General features: G+C 39.4%; 2 protein-coding genes across 2 annotated transcripts in view; one reads left to right on the top strand and one right to left on the bottom strand.

Annotated features, from left to right (window-relative positions):
* The window catches only part of LOC117269399 (cGMP-dependent protein kinase 1-like), a 31,075-nt gene extending 25,133 nt beyond the window's left edge, over window positions 1–5,942 (bottom strand). Inside the window, exons 1-2 of the mRNA XM_033646388.2 lie at window positions 5,722–5,942; window positions 1,711–1,945 (exon numbers count right to left, since the gene is read on the bottom strand). Of these exons, the coding sequence (XP_033502279.1) occupies window positions 1,711–1,936 (226 nt within the window). The 5' untranslated portion in view covers window positions 1,937–1,945; window positions 5,722–5,942. The remainder of the gene's footprint in view (window positions 1–1,710; window positions 1,946–5,721) is intronic.
* Window positions 5,943–8,212: 2,270 nt separating this feature from the next.
* Window positions 8,213–13,199, top strand: lage3 (L antigen family member 3). The gene is made up of 3 exons (XM_033646133.2): window positions 8,213–8,292; window positions 11,137–11,265; window positions 11,353–13,199. Exons 1-3 carry the CDS (start codon window positions 8,243–8,245, stop codon window positions 11,465–11,467), a joined length of 294 nt encoding a protein of 97 aa, XP_033502024.1. The 5' UTR covers window positions 8,213–8,242; the 3' UTR covers window positions 11,468–13,199.
* Window positions 13,200–13,888: the final 689 nt, after the last annotated feature.

The raw sequence follows: 13,888 nt of genomic DNA, 5'->3' as shown, positions 1-13,888 counted from the left end.
TCAACAATGCTGTGGTTAACATGGTTAGGTTTTGGCACAAAAACCCTTTGGTGATGATTGAGGTTGGTTGAGGTCATGTGGACACGCATGCAGTTCTATCCATAGTTCAACTGAGGGTTCGCTTCAGCCCCCAGCAGTAAACGGGAACGCTGGGAGGTTAGCTTAGCATCTCACTGCCAACACTGGGTGAAAGCAGCGTTGCCAGGTGGGAAATGTATGATTATCGTACCAGAGACTCAAAATTATCGTGTTTTGAGGGACATTATTGTACATCCGTCATAACCAAAATAACAATCCTACTGATGCGCTATAGGCAAATATAGTCACTCTAGTGTTTGCTTTTTTGGTTTACTTTTTTCCCATTTTCCTTGCTTCTGTTTTTCCTCTTCTTCTTCTTCTTCTGTTTTGAATCTCATTCTCGCTCAACTTCCTGACGGGTCCTAGCGCCTCGTGGGGCGGGTACAGCTGACCATTCAGCTAATCGTGCTCATTGTTCAGAGACAAATGTCACCCGTATCTCACGCTAAGCAAAGTGCGATTGGCTGGAAATATGTCACATGGGAACAGATGCCTTCAGGGCTCACAGAAAAAACTCTGGCATACTGATTACAACCACACATTCATGAAATCGTCAAATTATCGTACATTTGGCCTTTTTTGGGATTATTGATCATACATCGTACAGAGGGCCAAGTTATCGTACAAATGCGATAATTATCGTACACCTGGCAACGCTGGGTGAAAGTGAAACTAAACAATGGTGCTGGGTCCGGAGTGAGTTTCTGTCGAATGTCCAGTTTAAAACTAACTTCACCGTGGGGATGGGGCTGTGGCTGGCTTGAAAGCAGTGTTTTGAACTGGACTGGAGTGTGGAGGAAGAGACTGGAGCATGTGCAGTCAGTGTGCTTGTTATGCCTACAGTCCATGATGCATGCACACATCCACACATGGATGGATGACTGTTGGAGCCATAATGTAGTTTTGTTTGTCTATTCCATCCTTATCTAAACAAGGTAAATATAAATATACACATGCAGTTCTGAAACTGAACATAGGGTGGAGCCTTCATGTGTGAAGTGCATGTAGGTGAGCTCCAGGTGTGTGGAACAGGAGGCAAACAGTTTTTGACCGTGTTATGTAAGTGTGTCGTGTAAGCATCAAGTATCGATATCACAATGAGGTCTGATCACCAAAGACTTTTCACATTTCACATTTCACATTAATAAAATTACTTGTTATTTTTTATATTTTGTAGGTTCCTCTAGCTACTGTCTGAAAATGTAACAACAAGGGGGCAGTTTAGGTTCAAATACAAGTGTGTTTATCTTTGCAACTTCAAAGCAAATCCAGTTGAAATAAAACACGTCTGCAGAACTTGTGAATAAAATGGACAAAATAAAACAGGAAGCAAGTGTGTGGGTGCATCATGAATATATAATAATACACTCCTGGTGGATATTTATAGGAAGTATTTTTAGGGCGGATAATTAATGATTTAGCATCTCCAAAAAGTCTGTTCCTGGGAGAGGGTTAGAGGATAGTGAAACGAATGTTTAACTGAATGAATGAAATATGAAAACTCACTTAACTTGGTGTCAGGTAAGGTTTTTGTTGATGTGGGATTTACATAACCTCAGTGTTTGTTTAATCCTGCCCTGTCTTTGAATGATAGGACCTGTAATTCCACCTTAATCTGACAGGTTAACACACCTGTGCTTCCTGTGTCCACGGTGTTGGCTGCGTGCTGCGAGGCGCTGCGATGTCTGTCCAGCTCGATCTGCAGCTGTCGGATCAGATCGTCCTTTGTGTCCAGCTCCAGCTCCAGCTCATCGATCAGAGAGTCTCTCTGACGGAGCTCCTCGATCTTCAGCTGCAGAGCCAGCTGCAGGTCCCGCAGGGTGCCGGCACTCTTAGACACAGCCATGTACAGATACATGTACAAGTTCTGCACAGGAGGAAGAGGAGGGAGAGTACACTGGTTACAGCTGGGGAATGTTGTACTGTAGTGGAAAGTTACTAAAGACATTTACTCAAGTGCTGTACTTAAGGATAAAATTGAGGTACTTTACTTGAGTATTTTCATTTAATGCTATGTTATACTGCATCTCATGGAGAAATATTTTAGTGGAGACCAGGGATGGTTGTAACAGCCAGTGTTCATTTTGACAGATATTTTAGATTTAGTCTTAGTCTTGAGATGAAAATGCCTCTTAGTTTTAGTCACATTTCAGTCATTTTTATCCTTCGTAGTTTTAGTCTAGTTTTAGACGATGAAAATCCAAAACATTTTAGTCGGCGAAAATTCATGACAGTTTAGACGATAAAAACTCAAAACGTTTTAGTCAAAGAACATTCAAAACATTTTAGAAGACGAAAACTCAAAGTTTTAATAGACGAAAACTCAAAACATTTTAGTCTACGAAAATTCAAAGCATTTTAGACGACAAAAATTCAACAAGTTTTAGTCGACGAAATTCATGACATTTTAGCCATTACTTTTAATTAATGTATTTTTTTTTTAATTAAATCTTTATACTAATCCAGTTAATCCATGTTAGTCTGGAGGTTTAAACCCGTGTGTGATTAAAACTAAACTTTCATCTCTGTCAGAGAAAACTGATCTGAGTTCAAACTGTTTACTTACAGCACAGCTACACTCACAGATAACTGAGCCATAAACCCAGAAACCTTCCTGAGACTTTCCAGATCTGAATGGAGTCCGGTGTGGATCAGACGTGAAGTCCGCCGACCAGTGGCCACTTGCTCTGCTGCCATTCAGAGGCTAACAGACGGAGCTAGCTGCTAACAGCCACCACTGCAACAAACAAACTCCACAAATCCTTTGAGCAGCTCCACCATCCACAGACGGCTGATTATGTTCTGATGAATTGCAGCTCATAACTTGCACCAACGGCTGACACTGCTCTGGTGTGAATGTTTTTGCTGGCTAGGGAAACGTCCTGGTGCAGACTATTTACTGGAGTTTGCCAGCCTGTCGATCATGCAGCATTTGCAGATAATTATGTCACTGTCTGACAGTCGATCATGAACATCTTCATCTCGTCTTGTCACATCAGTGAAAATGAAGCACAGATTTCTTAGATTTTTATTATCAAGATTTATTTTTAGCTTGTCAACGTCTCATTTTTGTCACAGAAAAAAGGTTGTTGACGAAAGATTTTTGTCATAGTTTTCGTCAACAAAATTAACTTTTGGTAACAGCATCACTTTCACCAAGAAGGGATGAGCTAAGGGTCATGTAATGTGTTTCTTGTATGACCACTTACTTCTTGACCTTACATGTCTAATTTCATGGCTCAATAAAGAAGATTTTACTGCTACAACACTGATTTACAGGTCTGACAGCTATTTCTGGACCGAGTCTATATTTTTATGACACTGATTTTACATAAGTTAGGATTATGTAACTTGTATCAGATTTAGAGCGTGGTCTCTTGGGTAAAATTAGAGGCTTTCATCTCCATTCTTTACAAACCATCATGCTGCTTCAGCTCGCTAAACACTGGCTGATGGGCCGGTATGGTTGTAACACCTTTTTAAAAAGGTTTTAAAACTCACCCCAATGACAACGAAACACATTTTCTAAATCTTTTTTTTTCAGCATGCCAGGAGAGTCAGTGAGAGAACTGACAGGGGTGTGGTTGCACACGTACTCTGCATCAGATGAGGTGAAGTAGTGAGAGACAGGAAGGTCTGTCTCCAACGAATACTCCATCTACAATGTGACATTCAAAGTTACCTAAACCTCAAAGGAAGAGGATGAGCACAGCTGCTCTATGTGGGCGATCACAGCAGTCTGAAAGTTTTCAGTGCAGAGCAAGAGGAAGACTTGACCGGATACTTGACTGAGGCAGCAGACTTGTATATTGGACTCAGCCCACATGAGGTACTCAACACCTGACAGAGACAGGTTAGCCAGTTTGACCTTGGTAGGAATTGGTTATTAGTGTATATAACTGTTTTTCAATGTGTATTTTATGCAATAGATAGGGGTACTTGGTGTCAAAATCTGAGCGCTCTAACGTAACAACCTGGTCTCACTCCGAAGTCATCGAAATCCAGCACTTGGGCAGTGACTTGCGGCGTCAGACACTGACGAAAAAGCTGTCCTTTAACGTTAGCATGATACGTGGCCGGGTGCCGTCATGGTTTAACATCACACAGCAACACAAGAATGAAAGTTAAGCCGGCAAAAGTCTGAGTATGGTAGGTGGGAGTGGTGGTGGATGGGTCCAACAAACACCAACTTTCGCCCAGGAGAGCGGTGAAGGCATTCTGCAAGATTCTAAAGCCAAACCCTGTTCTTTTTTCCTACACCTAACCACGTGTTTTTATTGGCCAGGCCACTAGATACTCGCTAGTTTTCAGATACTGGATGAGGTACTCTTTTCCTGAATGTGCCGTTTCATTGAGGTCATCTTGAATGGCTCTAAAGACGCATTCACACCAGGATAGTCCGGGGGACTCGGTTCGTTTAGGTGGGGAATTCTGAAAAATTTCACACCTTCATTTGGTTCGGTTCACTTTCACACTGTGCTTTTTAAAGCGGACCAAACTGCCTGGACAACGTCATGCAGTTACAACAGCTGCTCGTTTGGGGACGGTATTGCCTGAAACGACCACTGACCAGGAAGAAAAAAAACACGAGGAAGAAGAAAACCCGGCTCATCAATTGGCCAGGACAGAAAACGGAAATCCATCCCCTTCAGCGGGCTTGGTCACCACAAAAACACCAAACACCAAAATGCAATGTGTTCTACATCACTTCCTCTTTGGTTCACTTCCTCTCTTTGGTCCGTTTGCATTTCCCACTGTAAGCGAACCGCACCAGGGTTCACTTGCAAGTGAACCGAGACCCCCAGTTTTCAAGTGGACCAGGGTTCGCTTGTTTGGTCTGCACCAGAGTTCGTGTGGGCCTTCACACCACTCCAAACTAACTGAACTATCCGTGGAAGCGGACCTGGGTTTGTTTAAAGCAGACCAAATAGCACCAGTGTGAATGCTTCCTTAGTCTGGCCCCTCCCCCAGGGACCACTTTGCTTTGGAAGACCCTATCAGGAGCTATTAGCCCCAGACAATGATTATGTAGACATGCACACCCCTCTGCCACATCAAGGTTGTGATTCTTGGAGGGGGGCTATTCTTTACTGGTCCATCTATGTCCCAGCCCTCACCTATGGTCATGAGCTCTGGGTAGTGACCGAAAGATGAAGTCGTGGATACAAGCAGCCAAAATGAGTTTAATCTGTAGGGTGGCTGGGCGAGAGCTCTAACACAAAAATTTAGCAAGTTACAGGTGCTGAGACGAAAAGTGTTACAACCAGACCTGGTCTCCCCTACTCTCCACTGCACTACATTCATCTGACTGCTGTGATTACTTTTACTTTAAACTACCCAGTAAATTAATTCAGATGCTGCTTAGACATTAACGGCACATACACACATGATATGTGTGTGATATGAGTGATATGAGCACTTTCACATTTAATACTTGAGGTACAATTAGCTGCCAGTACTTGCAGATTTTTAAGTAAGTAAGATTCACCCTCCAGTCACTCAGTTACAATACTTGAAGTGTGCGTAAAGTTGTTCACTTGCCTCAGTAAATATTCTATTGACACTCCATGTGCAGTCTATAATGAACTTTAGTTTTCAGTGTGTGATCTGAGGCTCTGCCCCATAAATTTATCCCGTACTCACTTATTCAGAGAGAAGTCCGGATCGTTGAGAGGCAGCTGATCAGAGAGTCCAGCCGGAGCAGGAGAGCCGCTCCTCGGTCCCTCTCAGGATCTGATGCGGTCTGACTCTTAATTTGAAATCAATAAATGACTCAGTTATTATTGGAGCTGTTCACACATAAAGGCGCGCAGGTGACGCTGCGGGTCCTGAGACAAACATCATCAACAGCAGGGTGAAGCAGAGTGGGAGCTTCAGGGGATGAAGAGACGCGCAGCCGCGCACAGCTGAGTTTGACAGCACTCCTTCAAAATAAAAGTCATAGCGTGGATTTATTTTGAAGGTCTGGAAACTGTGATCAAAATATGAAGAAGACTCTGAGAGTGCTGTAGTCCTTTGTTATTCTCAATTCTTATTCTTATTATTAATAAAAATAATTAATAATAATAAAAATAATAACCGATTTATTTATTTATTTAAATCCAGGCATCATGTCAATGCCAAACATGTTTCCCAAAATAATATCCTTAACTTATTAACGTATACAGTCTTTGTTTAATGATGTGATTTAAGGATTTTTATTTGTCCCACAACAGGATGTACAATGAAATGTGAAGTGACAAACATCACAATACAACAAAACCCAGTGGGTCATAAATAGGGCCTATATTAAAAATAAAAAATTATTTGTACTATATAAAGATAATGTATATTATAATAACAACAGAATATGCAGTAAAATAGATGATGTTAAACCGTATAAACAGAGGATTTAAGGTTTAAATTAAACCATATCTTAACTTTAATTTACTGACATGAACAATGTGCAAGAGGAGAATTTAAAAATAAATATTGTGCAAGTAATATGTACATGAAATGTGAATTCATAGAGATGAATCAATACATTTATCTCATCCAGTGGTGGTAAGTGCATTCACTCAAGTAAATGTAAATAAATTAATAAATATTTGATTGAGGACCTGTACACTATTTTTCAGTATTCTAATTCATTCTTACCAACACCACTGCTGAATGTATACTTGACATTTGATGCACATATTGTATAAATTTCTTATTCTTATTTCTATATTTGTATATATTGTAGTGTACATCGTAACCTAATGCTTCTTTTATATTTCTAAAACTAGTTTTATACATGGTAATGAAACTGTCGCATAATACATATATTTTTATTTTATATTTTAGATATTTTTTAAACACTTCACACACTTGACAAATATATTTTATAATTATATATATATATGTATATTTCTCTCTGATTGTGGTTTACATAATTGTATGCACTTCACACGTTATACTCCATTACATTTGTCTAACTGTAGTAGTTACTTTGTAGAAAATTTAATTAACAAATTAAAAAAAAAAGAAAAGAAAAAACAACAAGCATTATGAAATAAAATGCATTATTATGCAGTAAATTAAACCACCCAACAGAATATACAGTGAGTCAAATTATCTCACACACAGCTGGCTGCAATATTAAAATGTTACATACACAGGCCTACATGTTGCGTAGTTAAGACTTTTACTTTGACACTAACAATGCTCACAATATTATTATTTTTATAATATTATATTTTTACTTGAAACAGAGTATTTCCAAATTTTGGAAACGCTACTTTTCCTTAAGTAAACTGTCTAAATACTATTTCCACCACTGATCTTATCTTGAACTCCTGAGACCTGAGCTTTTGTTTGGTATGCATTTTTAATTTCTCCTAGCTATTTGAAATTCCTAGGACCTGATAAATATAGAAGAAACAAATGGTTTTCTTTAAAAAGTGAATAGTTTTGAAAAAAAAAAAACTTTAACATGAGGTCCTCATATGTGGACGATGGGTTTATTTTTAATTACAAGTGTATAATAAAGTATAAAACTGTTGTTGGCTGTGCAAAAATAAAATTATGACAATGCAACTTTTGTTCAGTGTTTTGCAACTCTGTGGGTTAGAGGTCGCTGTTCAAGTCTAAAAGTGTTCAGAACTGTTCATGGCAATACGTGGACATGACTGGGCAAAAGCAAACATGCACATAATGCAACATTTCTAAAAGCCTTATAATTTGTTTGTTTTATTACTCTGCATGGATTTTCATTGAGCCATAAAAAGGTGTCTTTTTTGTCTGTGGGAACAGTCTGTCACACCTAATTGGCCTGTGATGATACAATAATAAAGTCCCAATGCCCTCAAATAAGTACTTCCCAATCAACAGTGCCTTGGCTTGTTAAAAAAAGTAATAATAATTGTGCCTTAAGTCACTTTTGCACAGGAATATAAGAAAAAATAAAAAGCCAACCCCTCAATACTGTGTGTCTATGGTAGTCTTTATTGTCCTAATTATATCTTATGTTATTTATTTACATGTATCCATATCAGTTTTACAGTGAGACAGTTGTAGTCTATAGTTGTAGTTCTGCCTTCCGCCGCTGGGTGGCAGCAGCAGCGCACCCGCACCGCTTTTAATTTCGAACCGGAAGTGCTTCTCCTTCACCGGAAGCTTCACAAACCTCACCACAACAAGCACGATGGCGGCGACGGACGGTGAAAGAAAGCATGAAACAGGAAAACTGGGATTGTATCCTTTAATATGAGCTCCGGATATTTATCTGTTCGTCATGTTCGTGTTATAAAGTCCTGTTCTGACGTTTATTAACGATAAAACACCGCGGTAGCTGTTAGCCATTAGCCTAATGCTACATGTTTCTATAGCTTCTTTAGCTCTGTGGTTTCACTGAGCGGCTGCTGCAGAGGAACTGGTTGGATGTTGTTTTAGAGTGAATAGTATTTAGTTCTTGGTCCATGTTTTGACCCCAGCTGTCTGAACAAGTTTGTTCATGTCTGCTGAAACTTAATGAGGTCATTAGGGTTATTATATTTCACTTAAAACTGGCCTGACTCATGCAACAATAACACTTTACAATATAAATAATTAATAATTAATAATAATTTGTAATATAAATTAAAGAAGTAAAATAATAAGAGATTTAAATGAGTAGTTGCAGGTCTATCAAATAGTGTTTATATGTGTGTTTGACATGTGTAAAAGAAGTTATTAATAATATATATTCACTTTTAATAGTACACTTTTATGGATTACCAGTGGTGGAAGGTAACTGAGTACATTTGCTAGTTAAATACATGTACTTAGGTACAAATTTAAGGTAGTTGTACTTTACTTGAGTCATTTCTTTTCCTGCCACCTTACACTTCTATTCCACTGTATTTATCTGATTGCTTTAGTAACTAGTCCCATTGCATTCATTCATTTATGTAAGTTTTATGGTATGTGTCCTGCTATTTCTGGCCTATCTCACATGGGATATAAGACACTGTTACATAACAATCATCTTCTGGTCTCAAGTGTGCAGAACAAAATAAGAGGAAAAGAAAAGAAACAAATCAAATGCAATGGAAGTACAAAAAATGTAATTAAATAAATAACAAAAAGACAAAACATCTCAAAATGAGGAGAAACCACTACGCCTTTACGAACTATCTTGATAAAGACCACAAATTAACAAATTAAGAGTTTATAAAATATAATGTTTTGTCATAAATTAAACTACTACTAAACAGTTAGTACAAGTAAAGCTGAATCGACAAGTCAATTAATCAAGTAACTAACTGAGAGAAAATGAACTGGCAACTATTTTGATTTTACATACAATTTCAATGCAGGACTTTTAATTGTGACAGGTTATTTACACTGTGTGGTATTAGTACTTTTACATAGGTGCAGGATCTGAATACTTCCTCCATCATTGAGGATTTCTGTCCTTCACTATTGATTTGAGTGCTGGATCTGCCAGTTTCTGTCATAAATATCCTCCTCCTCTTCTTTTCGTTTGACACTGTTAAACCAAGTCATTGATTTCGTCGTTTCTGTTTTACAGTGTAGGCTGTGTGTGTTTGCATATGTTGACTCTACTGTCCAAAATCAATCAGTATTGGAATGTAACTAAGTACACTTACTCAAGTACTGTACTCAAGTACAAGTGCTTCTTTCTTCTTCTACTCTCCTACACCTCAGAGGGAAACATTGTTCTTTTTACTCCACTACAATTATTTGATAACTTAAGTCAGTACCTACTTTACAAATGAAGTGCAGCTGAAACAAGTGCATGTCGCCCTAGGTTTTGCATGGTGTTCAGGGTTCCCACAGTCATGGAAAACCTGGAGGAGTCCTGGAATTACCTAGTCACATTTTCAGGCTTGGAAAAGTCATGAAATTAGGAAAAAATCATTGACAGGTTTGGAGAGGTCATGGAATTTTGTTGTGTGTAATGAAATTTATTTTCTGTACCTGATGACGTAACGTAGCTCTGATACGCGTCAATGTGTCACTGTTTTGTTTACCAACACGTCCGTCTTTGTTTTCTCCCAGTGTTCCGTCTCTCCCTACATATATGCCAGCTGACTGAAATTATAATTTAATAGAGTTTGAATCTGATACGTTTGAAAGTGTGTCAAGAAAAAGAAATATTCTGGGTCTTTGAAAAATCATTTTGAAGTATTGAAATTTTGTCCATGATAATGTATAGGAACGTTGTGTGTCTCGCACCGTCAGGCCCTTGTTGGCTTTTTGTGGCTGGTTCAGCGAGTTGAATCAGTGTCTGAAATGGCGGAACCTGTCTGTGAATGAAATCACTCTGATTGGCAGTTCAGCTCAGCGCACGAGAAGAGAAACAGAAGTGAGGAAAGTAAACAAACAGCTGAAATCAGCAGGGCGTGAGAACGAAACAAACTTGATACATGAGGGTTTTTTTTAGCCTGTGAGCTCTTTAGCAGAGATATTTCATAATATCGTAAAAACTGCTCACTAGTGCACAGTAAATATCCTCTGTTCTTTCAACACTGGGTTGTGTTCTTAATGTGCTAACTGGCTAACTAGCGTCCTGTCAGTCATCCGGTTTCCGTTTTTGAATGATGATTTGAGAGTTATTTCCTCTCAAGCAGGCGCAGAACGTACGTGCTAGTTGGTCGTTGGCTGTAGTCTTTGCGGTGTGTTTAAGTGCAACTTTTTGGCTAAGACACAGGCAACATGAGGTGACGCAACAGTCGGCCTCAGTCCTCACTAGTTGTTTGATATCGGTTTGGTGTGTTTAACCTGGCTTTGACAAAACAGATTAAAACTAGTTATATTTAAACTAAAACTAAACCTTCCAGAAAAACTGAAAGTAAACTGAAACTAGCGAACACACTCTGAAAACACTCAAAACTCAAAACTAAAGTAAAATAAAAACTATTAAAGTTCAGAACTGTTATGACCTTGATACAGAAATAAAAGTGAGCTTTGGCACAGACAGTTTGGATTGGAGCACAGAAGATGTTTGCTGTGTGCAAGATGATTTTGTGTCTGTCTCTGGGGTGGGGGGTTTGAGACTCTGAGGTCCTCTGGTCTTCCTTGACCCTGCTGCAGCTCTCTGGACGTCCCCTTCCCGTCGTCTCGCGAAGCTGTCATCGCTCTGCGCTCTCTGTCCCCGGACCGCGAGCCGAGGAAAGGCGGCATCAGCAAGCAGCTCACGGTGACGGGCAGCACGCTGTCTGTGTAAGGAAACACTGTCAGACCTCTTCAGGCTTTAATCTGACACTCACAGGTCTGTGATTTAACTTCCTCTTCGTGTGTTTATTTCAGGAGGTGGAGTGCAGACGAAGCTCGGATCCTCAGGGTGTCTGTGAACTCGTTTCTGGATCACCTGTCGCTTGTCATGGAGACCATGGAGGCGTTCGGTCCCCCTGTTTCCCAGTGAAGCCCGACACATGATTCAGGACTATTTTCACCCTCTCGTCGTCCTCTGGAGGATTCAGTCGTGAAACTGTGAGGATTGAAATGGGACGTTTGAGCAGCTGGCAGCTCAGACTGTGTGGTGATACTGTTTGGGATTGTTTGCTTGTTTAAGTGGAACAAAGAGGCCATGTTGTTGACTGTGGCTGGGTTTTTATTCAAACTTCCTTGTAGTAAATAAAGTCTGCTGCTATATGATAGATCAGATCAGGGGAATATCGGCTCCACTGGAGCTGAGACAAGAAGTTGATTAATCCACAAGTTGATGACAGGAAACTAATCGGACACTATTTTCAAACAAAAACTGGAAATAGTTTCTGGTGCCAACTTCTCAAATATGAGTTTTTTTAAATGTCAGTACAAATATGATATTGGACAAAAGAAGTCATTTGCAGTAGGGATGTAGTAGCGATCTCAAAAGATTGGTTTGGGGGTCAGTGAAGGCATTTTTTTTAATCTGGTTGGGATCAGCTTTATTGAGTCTACAGAGCCTCCGATCCTTCATCATGCACAGCAACGCACAGTGCAGCCGTCTTCAACTCTCCTGAACTCCACTCCCACATGGATGTACAAAGAAAGCCCCGCCCACTGTATAACACCGCATGCCAAAAATGACATCAAAATGCAGTATGCTGATATTTATGTAATTTTTTAAAAAGTTGTGAGCACTTTCATTTCAGTTCAGTGTGAGAGTTGCTGCCATCTTTGGCCTATCGTGTTTCACTGCTCCGCTCAGAGAGGCAGACAGTGGTGCAGAGCTGAAGACAACCACACTCACCAAACTGCTGCAAGTGTGACTAAAAGCCCTTCAAGCAAAAAGCCAATAAAAGGAATATATTAATGTAGCCTGATCCGTGCAAGCGTTGCACAGACGATTTAAGTAAACACTCACAGTTCATTGAGGTAACTCAGACAAGGGTGCACTGAAGCAACAAACTCGGAGAAAGTCCAGTGTGTAAGATTTAGTAGAAACATGGCGGTGCAACATGGCGGTCTCCATAGACAAGGACCTACTCCCTATGTAGATATTAACAGCTCATTCTAAGGTAATGAAAACAATACAGTTCTTAATTTCAGGTGATTATACACAAAAGAAACCATACTTAGAATATTATATTCACTTTCTGTCAGTATATCCCCCTAAATCCTGCACGCTGGACCTTTAAAGGGACAGAAGTTCCCTCAAGACAGCAACAAGGCCAAAAACTGATTTAAGAGAGTGTTTTTTTTATACTTTATTTTGTAGAAAAATAAATACATTTAAAAAGTATTGAGGAACAGCTTGTATGCAGGGATTTGCTTTTCTTAATGCTTTGCAGGGCTCTTTTACTGTCAGACATACATTGGACTGATTTTAATAATTTTCAACTACCTGAAGTTTGCACTGTGCAGCTTTATTGTCTATATCTAGGAAAATATTGGCAGATACTTAATATTTAATGACTTAAAACTCAGTCGGGACATCCCTAGTTTGAAGACGTCTTCTTGGTCCCTGGGATGGACATTTTCCTCAGTTTGATTCCCTCTAAAGTAACGTTTGAAATTGAACTTTTCTTGCATCACCTAGAGGGTGTTAAGTTGCTTTAAAGTCACCTGAAGTCATCGTCCACATCGAGCTGCTCCCTGTGTAAAGTCATGTTAACGTTGTGCCTCTGTTGACTCACTTTGGTTCAAATTAAAATATGTCATCAACTGTTTGTGATGATGTGGTTCATTATTCATGTTCCCCTCAGGATGAATCGTTTAATATACCTCTGACTTTTCATCAGACGCCTTCATCAGATCAACATTTCAGTGTGTCCAGTGCTGTATGGTTTATGATGACACTCCCATGGTCAGACCAGCAGAGGGAGCTGGAAGATAAGAGATAAGAATCACACACCTTTTTGTGTTTGTTTCAGAGCTACACAGAAACTAAAAGTGACTTCTGTCCCAGCAGAGGTGAAACAGAAACATGAAGTCTGTGTTTAAGTCATCACACCTGTCTGTCAGCCATGTAGTAACAGGTTAATCAGAGTGTATGTGGTAGACAGTGTGAGGTTTGTCTCTGACAGGATATCAGTGAAGAGGAAATGAAGCTCCACAAAGACTGGCAGAGTTATAATAAAAACTTCTCCTCAGATGACACACAGATCAAATGTCTTTGTCTCCTGGAAACATTGTTCACTTCTTTTTCACAATAAAAGCATCGAGTTACTCTGAAAGGATTGCAGTGATTTACTTAATGCAGACGGTAATAGAATGATTTCTTCAGAGGGTTGAAACACAGATCGTATTCTTTCATTTGAACAGTTTAATCTTTGGAATAAATACGGAAACTCATATTTCTACATGTGTGGATGTGTGTGATTTAATAATAACAAAGGAGTGTAATCAGATATTTTAT

Source organism: Epinephelus lanceolatus, chromosome 19, assembly GCF_041903045.1.
Source record: "Epinephelus lanceolatus isolate andai-2023 chromosome 19, ASM4190304v1, whole genome shotgun sequence".
Classification (NCBI taxonomy): domain Eukaryota; kingdom Metazoa; phylum Chordata; class Actinopteri; order Perciformes; family Serranidae; genus Epinephelus; species Epinephelus lanceolatus.
This window is presented reverse-complemented; position numbering and strand designations above follow the sequence as displayed.

Bases quoted from the DNA above. Each gene is read 5' to 3' on its own strand.
- lage3 (XM_033646133.2), top strand. From the start codon at position 8,243: ATGGCGGCGACGGACGGTGAAAGAAAGCATGAAACAGGAAAACTGGGA. The intron at 8,293-11,136 runs GTATCCTTTAAT...ACCCTGCTGCAG, and splicing joins GAAACAGGAAAACTGGGATT to CTCTCTGGACGTCCCCTTCC. The intron at 11,266-11,352 runs GTAAGGAAACAC...TGTTTATTTCAG, and splicing joins ACGGGCAGCACGCTGTCTGT to GAGGTGGAGTGCAGACGAAG.